Below are 13,676 nucleotides of genomic sequence, written 5' to 3'. Positions count from 1 at the left end.
TCTCTCTCTCTCTCTCTCTCTCTCTCTCTCTCTCTCGATCCAATGATAATCAGTTCATACTGTTCTGATACACCTATGACAAGAGGTTCTCCTTTGAGTATTCATGACAAACATTGTGACACAAATGAAATCAAATGTAAAATGTTTCTCTCCCACCGGCTGCGTCTCCACCAGTCAGTCTATGAATAGACCCAGAGTGCTACGTGATACCGAGGCCCTTAGAGTATAGAGCATCTTCAAAACGTGACTGAGAACAGAAAGAGAAAGTATGTGGCTGAAGCCTCCTCTCTGCCTCGTGAAACATAAATGGAACGGCAAAACTACAGTATCGAAAATCAACAAAAGGAATAGGAAAACACACGAGAACCATGATTTGAACATCACGTACACATCATTAACAATCCATTAACAACCATTAACAATCTGTTGCAATGGTCTGCATGTTGTTTTCTTGGACAGCGTTGTTCCTGCAAAGAACAATAATCATAAAGGGTTTCAGGAAAGTAAGGAAAATGTCTCGACAGTAGGATTGTCATCGTCTAGGAGGAAGAGAGAAGTGACGAGGATAAAACACATTCATGCCATCCTAGACATCCTTCTAGCTCTGGATCCAGAACTCCTGCAGACAGAAAGATATGCAAACTGGAGGAAAAGGAAAGAACTGAGGTATCACATGACATTCATGGAAAGAGAGAGAGGCAGAAAGACATGATACACAGACAGTGTTATAGTACAGTACATCAGAGAACAGAGGGAAGGACAGAGGCATATATATCCCAAGTGACTCAGGCACGCCTACCTGTTTGGCTGAGCTGAGAGGTACTCCTGCTTTTCCGCGAGAGGCCAACCACTGCCGCCATTTTGGCACCAATACTGGAGCGTCTCTTCTTGTCCCCGTCCCCGTCCCCGCCTACCATGCCCACGCCTGTGTCCGATTGGCTGCCGTCCGTCTTCTCCAGGTTGCACATGTCTCCACCGATGCTTGTGCTCTTGGTCATGTTCATACTCCCTGACGACGTGCCCAACTGCCTGTTTTTCATTTTGGACGTAAAGTCACTGTCAGCCACGCACCACCATTACAGGGGCAGGCCAGGACAGACAGGATAGAGGAGTAGGAGAGGGAGAGGAAGAGGAGGTAGAGGACAGGAGGTAGGAGACAGGGGCAGGCCAGGACAGACAGGATAGAGGAGTAGGAGAGGGAGAGGAAGAGGAGGTAGAGGACAGGAGGTAGGAGACAGGGGCAGGCCAGGACAGACAGGATAGAGGAGAGGGGGAGGAGAGGAAGAGGAGGTAGAGGAGAGGAGGTAGGAGATGAAGAAAAGAGGCAGAGGAGACAGGGGTGGAGACAGAGGAGGAGAGAAGAGGAGACAGAGGAGACAGGGGAGATGAGAAAACGAGACCGGGGAGGAGACAGGGGACGAGAGGAGACAAGGACAGGATTCAGCTACAGTAGTCTAGGACTTAGGGAATAGGTTTAGAGACAGGGCTCAAGGTCCTCTGGCTAAACATCCCACAGATGGGTCATGCACTGGATGGGTAGCTGGTTGATTGATACATTAATATGGCTGCTTTACTGATTTTGTGATCATTGTCAAATGAGTAAATATACAAAACAGTCAAAAATGAAAAGTGAATTCAACTAACATGCAGAGAGGTACAGTAGAAGCCTGTGACACCTTGTTCCTCCTTCAACCATCTAAAATGAAACAGTCATATTGTTTGAACAATAGAAATATCCTTCACCTTTTTAAGAAATAAGACATCTTAATTCTAAAGCTCTAAATTCTGGTCTTTCTACTTTTTATCCCCGGCATCAGATGAGCTATTCATTCTGACTGGCCATCTGTTCTTATTTATTCTCCTCAGGATTCAATTGATCAAAGAAAAGATGTGAAGTTTGACCCTGATTCATGAGCACGCTTAAAATACGGGTGAGAAATTATTCAAAAAAATACATGTTCTTTGTCTGCTTGAAAGGAAATAGGTGTCGAAATGAAGGTCTCATTTTGTCTCGCAGTCCTGGGTTTAAAGTATGAGAGACAAATGATACCCCGTGCCATGGGTTTTAAGTCCTAATGAGCATAAATTAGTATAAAGACGTGGTAAAGAGCCGCCCGAGGACAGGAGCCATCTAAAACTGCGGCTGACCTATAACACTCAATTGTCTCATCCAGACGATTTTAAGAAGAGTCAATAGGATCAAAAATCTATGCTCTTTGACAATTGCTTCTTCAGTTATTTCAATTAGGCTCCTCTCCTCCTCTCACGTCTGTGGCGTTTAGTTCTCTATTCAGTAGGAAGCTGTTCCATAGGCTACTTCCCGTACTTGCTCTGAAGTTGGTTATATAGGGCTCATGTATCCTCACTCAGTGAAGGGATGATTCTGCTTCTGTATGAACTGAACACGTCCACTGGGTTCGTCCTAATCGCCTGTAGATACTGAACTGAAAGAGGCACAGTGAATACTGTACATCTAAATGATTATTTTATCCTCCTATCATATAGCCCACATTAGTTATTTTCAAAAAATTATCTATAATACATGCTACAATTCACTAACTATGGATTACTCTGTTTAACTATGAGTTTCTATCACCCAGCACTACACATGTAAGACTTAAAGCTCCTCAGAAATCAATCAGCCCATAAGCTCACTGTATTAGCTCAGTGTTCTGAGGGAGAGAGGCGTATGCAAGTGAGAAGTAAGCGATCCCCGTCTCTGCACACTCATTAGTTTATTAAGAGAGAGAGAGAGAGAGAGAGAGAGAGAGAGAGAGAGAGAGAGAGAGAGAGAGAGAGAGAGAGAGAGAGAGAGAGAGAGAGAGAGAGAGAGAGAGAGAGAGAGAGAGAGAGAGAGAGAGAGAGAGAGAGACAATGAGAGAGAATGAGAGAGAGAGAACAGAGTGAAAGGAGAGAGATAGGGAGAAAGGAGAACGAGGGAGAAAAGAGAGAGAGAGGGAGAAAGGAGAGAGAGAGACAGAGAGAGACAACACAAGAGAGAGAACGAGAAAGAGAGAGAGGAGAGAGAGGGACAGAGAGACAACAAAAGAGAGAGAACCAGAGAGAGAGAAACGAGAGAGAAAGTAGAGAGGGAGAAAGGAGAGAGAGAGAGAGAGAGAGAGAGAGAGAGAGAGAGAGAGAGAGAGAGAGAGAGAGAGAGAGAGAGAGAGAGAGAGAGAGAGAGAGAGAGAGAGAGAGAGAGAGAGAGAGAGAGAGAGAGAGACAGAGAGAGACAGACAGAGAGAGACAAATGAGAGAGAATGAGAGAGAGAGAGAGAGAGAGAGAGAGAGAAAGAGAGAGAGAGAGAGAGAGAGAGAGAGAGAGAGAGAGAGAGACAAGAGAGAGAGAGAGAGAGAGAGAGAGAGAGAGAGAAAGAGAGAGAGAGAGGAGAGAGAAAAGAGAGAGATAGGGAGAAAGGAGAGAGAGAGGAGAAAATAGAGAGAGGGGAGAAAGGAGAGAGGGGACAAAATATGAGAAAGTATTTTGGAACTTTTGTAGAGATCTATTTCATTGTCTTTGGCAATGTAAACATGATGTCAATAAAGCACCTTAAATTGAAATGGAGAAAAGAGAGAGAGAGAAAAGAGAGACAGTTTGGGAGAAAAGAGAGAGAGAGAAATGAGAGAGAGTGGGAGAAAAGAGAGAGAGAGAGATGGAGAAAAGAGAGAGAGGGAGAAAGGAAAGAGAGATAGGGATAAAATAGAGAGAAATAGTGAGAAAGGAGAAAGAGGGAAAAAAGAGAGAGGGAGAAAGGAGAGGGATAAAGGAGAGAGAGAGACAGAGAGAGACACAGAAAGAGAGACAACAAAAGAGAGAGAACGAGAGAGAGAAAGGAGAGAGAAAGTAGAGAGAGAGACCTTGCTAATAGACTCATTAGGTGAGTTGGTGCTCTCCTCTGGCAGGGAGGTCAGCCAGGTGATCTCTTGGCAGGTGGCCCTGTTCTGTCTGACCTCAGGTGGCACACACAGTCATTAGAAGGGCCAGTGTGACATAGATGACGGAGTTAGAGGTGTCATGTACAGAGATAATTTTTCCTCTCTCCACCTCTCATCTCCATGATCATCTCTGAGAGGTCAGAAGGTCAGAATGGAACTCTGTGAAACACACTGATCTTCAAAAGGTTGATTGTCTGTTTAAAGTATTTCGCAAAATACAGTTGAAGTCGGACGTTTACATACACTTAGGTTGGAATCATTAAAACTCGTTTTTCAACCACTACACAAATCTCTTGTTAATAAACTATAGATTTGGCAAGTCGGTTAGGACATCTACTTTGTGCATGACACAAGTCATTTTTCCAACAATTGTTTACAGACAGATTATTTCACTTATAATTCACTGCATCACAATTCCAGTGGGTCAGAAGTTTACATACACTAAATTGACTGTGCCTTTAAACAGCTTGGAAAATTCCAGAAAATGATGTCATGGCGTTAGAATCTTCTGATAGGCTAATTGACATAATTTGAGTCAATTGGAGGTGTACCTGTGGATGTATTTCAAGGCCTACCTTCAAACTCAGTGCCTTGTTGCTTGACATCATGGGAAAATCAAAAGAAATCAGCCAAGACCTCAGAAGAAGAATTGTAGACCTTCACAAGTCTGGTTCATCCTTGGGAGAAATTTCCAAATGCCTGAAGGTACCACGTTCATCTGTACAAACAATAGTATGCAAGTATAAACACCATGAGACCACACAGCTGTCATACCGCTCAAGTGGTCCTTCTGTAGCTCAGTTGGTAGAGCATGGCGCTTGTAATGCCAGGGTAGTGGGTTCGATCCCCGGGACCACCCATACGTAGAATGTATGCACACATGACTGTAAGTCGCTTTGGATAAAAGCGTCTGCTAAATGGCATATATTATTATTATATATTAGGAAGGAGACGCGTTCTGTCTCCTAGAGATGAACGTACTTTGGTGCGAAAAGTGCAAATCAATCCCAGAACAACAGCAAAGGACCTTGTGAAGATGCTGGAGGAAACGGGTACAAAAGTATCTATATCCACAGTAAAACGAGTACTATATCGACATAACCTGAAAGGTTGCTCAGCAAGGAAGATGCCACTGCTCCAAAACTGCCATAAAAAAGCCAGACTACGGTTTGCAACTGCACATGGGGACAAAGATCGTACTTTTTGGAGAAATGTCCTCTGGACTGATGAAATCAAAATAAAACTGTTTGGCCATAATAACCATCGTTATGTTTGGAGGAAAAAGGGGGAGGCTTGCAAGCCGAAGAACGCCATCCCAACCGTGAAGCACGGGGGTGGCAGCATCATGTTGTGGGGTTGCTTTGCTGCAGGAGGGACTAGTGAACTTCACAAAATAGATGAGGATGGAAAATGATGTGGATATATTGAAGCAACATCTCAAGACATCAGTCAGGAAGTTAAAGCTTGGTCGCAAATGGGTCTTCCATACATACTAGCATACTCCCGCATACTTCCAAAGTTGTGGCAAAATGGCTTAAGGACAACAAAGTCAAGGTATTGGAGTGGCCATCACAAAGCCCTGACCTCAATCCTATAGAAAATTTGTGGCCAGAACTGAGAAAGCGTGTGTGAGCAAGGAGGTCTACAAACCTGACTCCGCTACACCAGCTCTGTCAGGAGGAATGGGCCTAAATTCACCCAACTTATTGCGGGAAGCTTGTGGAAGGCTACCCAAAACTTTTGACCCAAGTTAAACAATTTAAAGGCAATGCTACCAAATACTAATTGAGTGTATGTAAACTTCTGAGCCACTAGGAATGTGATGAAAGAAATAAAAGCTGAAATAAATAATTCTCTACTATTATTCTGACATTTCACATTCTTAAAATAAAGTGGTGATCCTAACAGACCTAATACAAGGAATTTTTACTAGGATTAAATGACAGGAATTGTGAACAACTGAGTTTAAATGTATTTGGCTAAGGTGTGTGTAAACTTCTGACTTCAAATGTAACTGCTGTTATAATACTGACAAAGTACACCATGATACTACTTCTGGAAAGTTCTCAGGCCTAACCCGCATTCATCTCAGTCTGAATGCAGTACCTTGCCAGCAAAACGTTTTCTATTGAGCTCAGTGGATGCATGTGGCCAGTCAGAGAGGAGGTGAATGAGATCTCGCCTACACTATTCTCTCTCCACTTCTTCCATGAACTCAGCAGAGATGACTGAGCATTTATCCACGCTTCCTAGGCTGTCAGCTCCTCTCTGAATTTGTATTATTCATTAGTTTGCCAACAGGTGAATGTAGGAGTTACCTGTTGCAATAGAATACTAATTGTAACTAGCTAAAAACATATCAGAGGAAAATCTTCTCTTCAAAATTAAAATCTGGAATGCTCTACTGGAATACAGCCTTGTTTAACTTTGCCACCCTGTGTTGTTTTGCATGGTCATGGTTTGCACTGCCTAAAGTCTCACTAGAGGAGGGTAAGGGTTGTTAAGTAGCTCAGATGGAAATTACAAGCACACCTCATAAAGCCCATTGTTTATGATAGTAAGTGGTGTTAGTGAGAGCTGCTCTGTCGTGGATTACATCGAGGATTAGTCTCCAATAAAGCACCTCGGAACCCTTGAAGAAGTGACTTCAAGGGCAACAAACGCAGTGGGTTTTAATTGCCATTTTCACATGTGCTTTTTATCTCCACTATGGTGGTGTTGTTTAATCTACTGACACAAAATGACAACAGTGAAGTTGTGGGCTGCTCTTACACATAGTGAAATATTTATGTGAGATCAATATGATTCCTAAGCAGCATTTCTATTGCCTGTCTTCATCCTACATGCCAGACAGGCAGACCTTCAACAAGGCTATACATGGCTGCAGTTTATCTGAGTCCTCAGTTCAGGGGATGGTCTATGAGAGCTATAGCTTGCCTCAAAAATATACCAAAATCTCCCATCTAATGTTATGGATGGCCTTCTACCACTCCTCCTCCCTCTCTCCCTCCCCCCACTCCTCTCCCACCCCCACATCCTCCTCCTCCTTAGCTCATGGCTGAGTCTTGTGTCAGGGCCTGTCCACAGTGCTAGGCAGCTTGGAACACTGAGCCTCTCCAGAGACTGGAGGGACTGGTTTCAACCCCAGCTAACTGAACAAACCAACACTGTGTTCCTTCCTTGTCATGCAGATTGTTGCTGTGTCTTTCATTTTCATCTAGGCCAAGATGTTCCCTCAGCTAAAACAAGAGCTGCACAAGTATTTCTGTGTGTTCACAGGCCAACAGGATTTAGTCTCGTTGGCTCCTATCCGAGGCGCTGAGCAGCATTTTAATGCATGTTCAATGTAGGTCTATTCTTAGGTAAAAATAGCACAACCTCTGCACATTTTTGATTTAGACGAAAATACTTTAACAAAAGCATGAAAATGCTTGAACTGAAGTTTAAACATATTATTGAAAGGATAATTTTTTTCTCAAAACAGCTTTTCAAATGATTAATACTAATTCAAGATAACTGTAAATAACTTCAGTCACTGAACTCAACAACCGGTTGATGAATGATGGATGTCAGATATGGTCATCTCAGGAAAGACAAACCTTGTCTTTCTCCCCTCTCCCCTCCTCAGCAGCCTCTACTGTGGGATCTAGATACTCTTGCAGAAAGACTGGCGCTAAAACTGAGGTGATGCAGAAATAATTGGTTTCTATGGAAACCGTGCTCCAGGTCAGAGCGTTTGCATGCGTCCTCCTCTCCTCCTATCTACATGAGCCACAGACACAGATAGACGGCTGAGTCTCAACGTTGAGTGACTGAGGTGTTCAGGGAGGCTTATGGGGAATAAGAACAGGGTATACTGAGATATGCTTTGTTTCATCATTTCTCTGTACAGCTTCCCTTGAGTTTAAGTGTAGAGTTGTTTATCCATCTTCGAGGGGGTGCAACTCTAACTTATTGTTAAAGACAGATTTGTCCTTCAATGTATTAGTCTTTACTTTAACTCACAAGAATGAGCAGTTACCAAGGTAACAATAATGGATTAAATGGAGAAGAAAGAGGTGTGTGTATTTAAATGTACTGATGGAAAGCTCCTAACTTCCTGGACACCCCTGGCAACCGTTTAGTCCCCTTAGCTTAGTTCACTTCCTGGACACCCATGGCAACCGTCTAGTCCCCTTAGCTAAGTTCACTTCCTAGACACCCCTGGCAACCGTCTAGTCCCCTTAGCTTAGTTCACTTCCTGGACACCCCTGGCAACCGTCTAGTCCCCTTAGCTTAGTTCACTTCCTGGACACCCCTGGCAACCGTCTAGTCCCCTTAGCTCAGTTCACTTCCTGGACACCCCTGGCAACAGTCTAGTCCCCTTAGCTTAGTTCACTTCCTGGACACCCCTGGCAACCGTCTAGTCCCCTTAGCTTAGTTCACTTCCTGGACACCCCTGGCAACCGTTTAGTCCCCTTAGCTTAGTTCACTTCCTGGACACCCCTGGCAACCGTCTAGTCCCCTTAGCTTAGTTCACTTCCTGGACACCCCTGGCAACCGTCTAGTACCCTTAGCTTAGTTCACTTCCTGGACACCCCTGGCAACTGTCTAGTCCCCTTAGCTTAGTTCACTTCCTGGACTTCCCTGGCAACCGTCTAGTCCCCTTAGCTTAGTTCAGGTGTGTCTGTGTGTGTTTGTGTGTGCATGCATTGGTGCAAAGCGCATCACAAAAGAGCTTGTGTTGTATTATACACTTTACAATAAACCTCCATTTATGTATCTCTTTTGTCATGTGATTACATGCGTGTGGTAAAAAGGTTATCTTTATCTCCTTTCTGCAAATCATTAAACACATCAACTGAACTGAGAGGAGACATGTAACACTGATCTTGAGATTGGACTATGAACATAATAACCGTTTCCCAGCACAAAACCCTCTAAGCTTACCGATCACTGTACCCGTATCCCCGTATCCCCACTTCATCTCCATATTGTTTTTTTGCTCTTTTGCACCCCAGTATCTCTACTTGCACATCATCATCTGCACATCTATCACTCCAGTGTTAATGCTGAATTGTAATTATCTCGCCTCTATTTATTGCCTCACCTCCCTAACCTTACTACGTTTGCGCACACTGTATACAGATTTTCTATTGTGTTACTGACTGTACATCTGTTGATCCCATGTGTAACTCTGTGTTGTTTTTGTCACATTGCTTTGCTTTATCTTGGCCAGGTCGCAGTTGTAAATGAGAACTTGTTCTCAACTGGTCTAACTAGTTAAGTAAAGGTATAAAAAATACAAGTAAATAAAAAAGGAAAAACTTAGAATGATGCCTGTATTGCATGTCCCTGAGCAATCGATGGCCACTGTAGCTATTCACTATCCTTATTGAGTTATTGAAGAGGGTTGGGTTTATATACAATGCCCTTGTATTGCCAAATGTGAACATCATTCATTCTATTAGAAAACTGTCCATGTAGTACTCTAGTTAGCCTTGTTCATCTCACCTCTTATTTATCACATTGTTAAGCCAATCGAGCGGAAAAGCCACTCAAATAGTGTCTGTCTGTCTGTCTGTCTGTCTGTCTGTCTGTCTGTCTGTCTGTCTGTCTGTCTGTCTGTGCTCCTCTCTGTCTCTCTGTCTGTCTGTCTGTGCTCCTCTCTGTCTCTCTGTCTGTCTGTCTGTGCTCCTCTCTGTCTCTCTATCTATCTGTCTGGGATTATCTCTTGTATTGTGTTAAGATCTCCATAATAAGGCTGGTTGAAAGCATTACCTTGGAGCACACAATAACGGAGTAAATGAAAGGTACACAGCAGCATGAGGAAAAACACTTCATCTGAACACTGTGCTCTCCAGCTCTCCATCCATCTGCTTTTCATTCACAAGGAGACTCATTATCCAGTCCATGCTCTCTGTCTATTCATTTACAAAGAGACTCCTTATCCGGTCCATGCTCTCTGTCTTTTCATTTACAAAGAGACTCCTTATCCGGTCCATGCTCTCTGTCTTTTCATTTACAAAGAGACTCCTTATCCAGTCCATGCTCTCTGTCTTTTCATTTACAAAGAGACTCATTATCCAGTCCATGCTCTCTGATGCTGTGTCACTGGAGTACTAGTTTGAAAGGGCAACACAGGCTTTTACTGTACCTCTACCCAGAACATTACTATTACCATCAACCTCACAGGTTTTCAGTGATCGTACGAGGTACTGCACAGACATTCAACGTGATTACAAAGAGAGCAGCTGAAAGCATTAACAGCCAGGGTTGAAGAGAGTTGAAGAAAGTTGAAGAGAGTTGTAGTTGAAGGCCAGAGGACAACAGTAGTTGTGGACTGGGTTATGGGGTCAGGGGGTCAGGGTCAGCTGGGTTTACAAGCACATAGAGCCAGCCACAGGCAAGGAAAAGGACATCATACTGACCAAACACTGAGAGGTACAGACAAACAAGTGATTTAGCAACTGACTGACTACAGCCTAGTGTAACATAACTTTGTGTGTGTGTCCACATCGGTAGCACTTTACTTAATAAGATCTGAGCATTTAGCTTGATGTGTTTTTTCAAAACCGGACTAAAAATATAGTCTGTTTGCAAGAAGCTCTTAGTTCCTGCTGTGAATGCAATGTAACACTGATTACATCTTATTAGACAGCTAAACTAATCTGTTAGCCTACTGCCGAGAAGAACTCACAGGGTTCCAAATCTATTTGTTCTAATCTTGACATATTTTAACAGCCTCTGTTATGAGGACTATCCTCCCTGTTGAAACAAAACAACTGTCATGTCTGTAATATAAATGTATCATGTAAAACATTATGGGAACATGATAACTGGCATTCCACATAAATAATAACATAAATAATGGATTGATGTAAGATTCATGTTAGATTGAGAGATTGAGGTTTGTTTGAGGTCAGGCTTGACCTGTGGTTGGATTGAGGTTAGATTGAGGTCAGGTTAGGTTGGACCTGTGGTTGGATTGAGGTTAGATTGAGGTCAGGTTAGGTTTGACCTGTGGTTGGATTGAGGTTAGATTGATGTCAGGTTAGGTTTGACCTGTGGTTGGATTGAGGTTAGATTGAGGTCAGGTTAGGTTTGACCTGTGGTTGGATTGAGGTTAGATTGAGGTCAGGTTAGGTTTGACCTGTGGTTGGATTGAGGTTAGATTGAGGTCAGGTTAGGTTTGACCTGTGGTTGGATTGAGGTTAGATTGAGGTCAGGTTAGGTTTGACCTGTGGTTGGATTGAGGTTAGATTGAGATCAGGTTAGGGTTGACCTGAGGTTGGATTGAGGTTAGATTGAGGTCAGGTTAGGTTTGACCTGAGGTTGGATTGAGGTTAGATTGAGGTCAGGTTAGGTTTGACCTAAGGTTGGATTGAGGTTAGATTGAGGTCAGGTTAGGTTTGACCTGAGGTTTGATTGAGATTAGATTGAGATCAGGTTAGGTTTGACCTGTGGTTGGATTGAGGTCAGGTTAGGTTTGACCTGAGGTTGGATTGAGATTAGATTGAGATCAGGTTAGGTTTGACCGGAAGTTGGATTGAGGTTAGATTGAGGTCAGGTTAGGTTGGACCTGTGGTTGGATTGAGGTTAGATTGAGGTCAGGTTAGGTTTGACCTGAGGTTGGATTGAGGTTAGATTGAGGTCAGGTTAGGTTGGACCTGAGGTTGGATTGAGGTTAGATTGAGGTCAGGTTAGGTTTGAACTGAGGTTGGATTGAGGTTAGATTGAGCTCAGGTTAGGTTTGACCTGAGGTTTGACCTGAGGTTAGATTGAGGTCAGGTTAGGTTTGACCTGAGGTTGGATTGAGGTTAGATTGAGACCAGGTTAGGTTTGACCTGAGGTTGGATTGAGGTTAGATTGAGATAAGGTTAGGTTTGACCGGAGGTTGGATTGAGGTTAGATTGAGGTCAGGTTAGGTTTGACCTGAGGTTGGATTGAGGTTAGATTGAGGTCAGGTTAGGTTTGACCTTAGATTGAGGTTGGATTGAGGGTTGGATTGAGGTTGAGAGTCAGGTTAGGTTGGACCTGAGGTTGGATTGAGGTTAGATTGAGGTCAGGTTAGGTTTGAACTGAGGTTGGATTGAGGTTAGATTGAGGTCAGGTTAGGTTTGACCTGAGGTTGGATTGAGATCAGGTTAGGTTTGACCTGAGGTTGGATTGAGGTTAGATTGAGGTCAGGTTAGGTTTGACCTGAGGTTGGATTGAGGTTAGATTGAGATCAGGTTAGGTTTGACCGGAGGTTGGATTGAGGTTAGATTGAGGTCAGGTTAGGTTTGACCTGTGGTTGGATTGAGGTTAGATTGAGGTCAGGTTAGGTTGGACCTGAGGTTGGATTGAGGTTAGATTGAGGTCAGGTTAGGTTTGACCGGAGGTTGGATTGAGGTTAGATTGAGATCAGGCTAGGTTTGACCTGAGGTTGGATTGAGGTTAGATTGAGGTCAGGTTAGGTTGGACCTGAGGTTGGATTGAGGTTAGATTGAGGTCAGGTTAGGTTTGAACTGAGGTTGGATTGAGGTTAGATTGAGGTCAGGTTAGGTTTGACCTGAGGTTGGATTGAGATCAGGTTAGGTTTGACCTGAGGTTGGATTGAGGTTAGATTGAGGTCAGGTTAGGTTTGACCTGAGGTTGGATTGAGGTTAGATTCAGATCAGGTTAGGTTTGACCGGAGGTTGGATTGAGGTTAGATTGAGGTCAGGTTAGGTTTGACCTGTGGTTGGATTGAGGTTAGATTGAGGTCAGGTTAGGGTTGACCTGAGGTTGGATTGAGGTTAGATTGAGGTCAGGTTAGGTTTGACCTGAGGTTGGATTGAGGTTAGATTGAGGTCAGGTTAGGTTTGACCTGTGGTTGGATTGAGGTTAGATTGAGGTCAGGTTAGGTTTGACCTGTGGTTGGATTGAGGTTAGATTGAGGTCAGGTTAGGGTTGACCTGAGGTTGGATTGAGGTTAGATTGAGGTCAGGTTAGGTTTGACCTGAGGTTGGATTGAGGTTAGATTGAGGTCAGGTTAGGTTTGACCTAAGGTTGGATTGAGGTTAGATTGAGGTCAGGTTAGGTTTGACCTGAGGTTTGATTGAGATTAGATTGAGATCAGGTTAGGTTTGACCTGTGGTTGGATTGAGGTCAGGTTAGGTTTGACCTGAGGTTGGATTGAGATTAGATTGAGATCAGGTTAGGTTTGACCGGAAGTTGGATTGAGGTTAGATTGAGGTCAGGTTAGGTTGGACCTGTGGTTGGATTGAGGTTAGATTGAGGTCAGGTTAGGTTTGACCTGAGGTTGGATTGAGGTTAGATTGAGGTCAGGTTAGGTTGGACCTGAGGTTGGATTGAGGTTAGATTGAGGTCAGGTTAGGTTTGAACTGAGGTTGGATTGAGGTTAGATTGAGCTCAGGTTAGGTTTGACCTGAGGTTTGACCTGAGGTTAGATTGAGGTCAGGTTAGGTTTGACCTGAGGTTGGATTGAGGTTAGATTGAGATCAGGTTAGGTTTGACCTGAGGTTGGATTGAGGTTAGATTGAGGTCAGGTTAGGTTTGACCGGAGGTTGGATTGAGGTTAGATTGAGATCAGGCTAGGTTTGACCTGAGGTTGGATTGAGGTTAGATTGAGGTCAGGTTAGGTTGGACCTGAGGTTGGATTGAGGTTAGATTGAGGTCAGGTTAGGTTTGAACTGAGGTTGGATTGAGGTTAGATTGAGGTCAGGTTAGGTTTGACCTGAGGTTGGATTGAGATCAGGTTAGGTTTGACCTGAGGT

At 43.6% G+C, this 13,676-nt stretch overlaps 1 protein-coding gene across 18 annotated transcripts in view; it reads right to left on the bottom strand.

Annotated features, from left to right (window-relative positions):
* Positions 1–13,676, bottom strand: part of LOC118373995 (regulating synaptic membrane exocytosis protein 2-like) — a 257,928-nt gene that overhangs the window by 34,192 nt on the left and 210,060 nt on the right. For 13 of the 18 annotated variants that reach the window (XM_052494501.1, XM_052494502.1, XM_052494503.1 and 10 more), the window contains one exon: positions 800–1,056. The exons of 4 other annotated variants lie outside the window; for them this stretch is intronic. In XM_052494501.1, coding sequence (XP_052350461.1) covers positions 800–1,056 — 257 coding nt within the window. The remainder of the gene's footprint in view (positions 1–799; positions 1,057–13,676) is intronic. One more of the 18 variants, XM_052494516.1, reaches the window with a different exon arrangement.

The sequence above is a fragment of the Oncorhynchus keta genome, chromosome 34 (assembly GCF_023373465.1).
Source record: "Oncorhynchus keta strain PuntledgeMale-10-30-2019 chromosome 34, Oket_V2, whole genome shotgun sequence".
In the NCBI taxonomy this organism is placed as follows: Eukaryota; Metazoa; Chordata; class Actinopteri; order Salmoniformes; family Salmonidae; genus Oncorhynchus; species Oncorhynchus keta.
The sequence above is the reverse complement of the archived record's forward strand: the minus strand, read 5'-3'. Positions and strand labels throughout refer to the sequence as shown.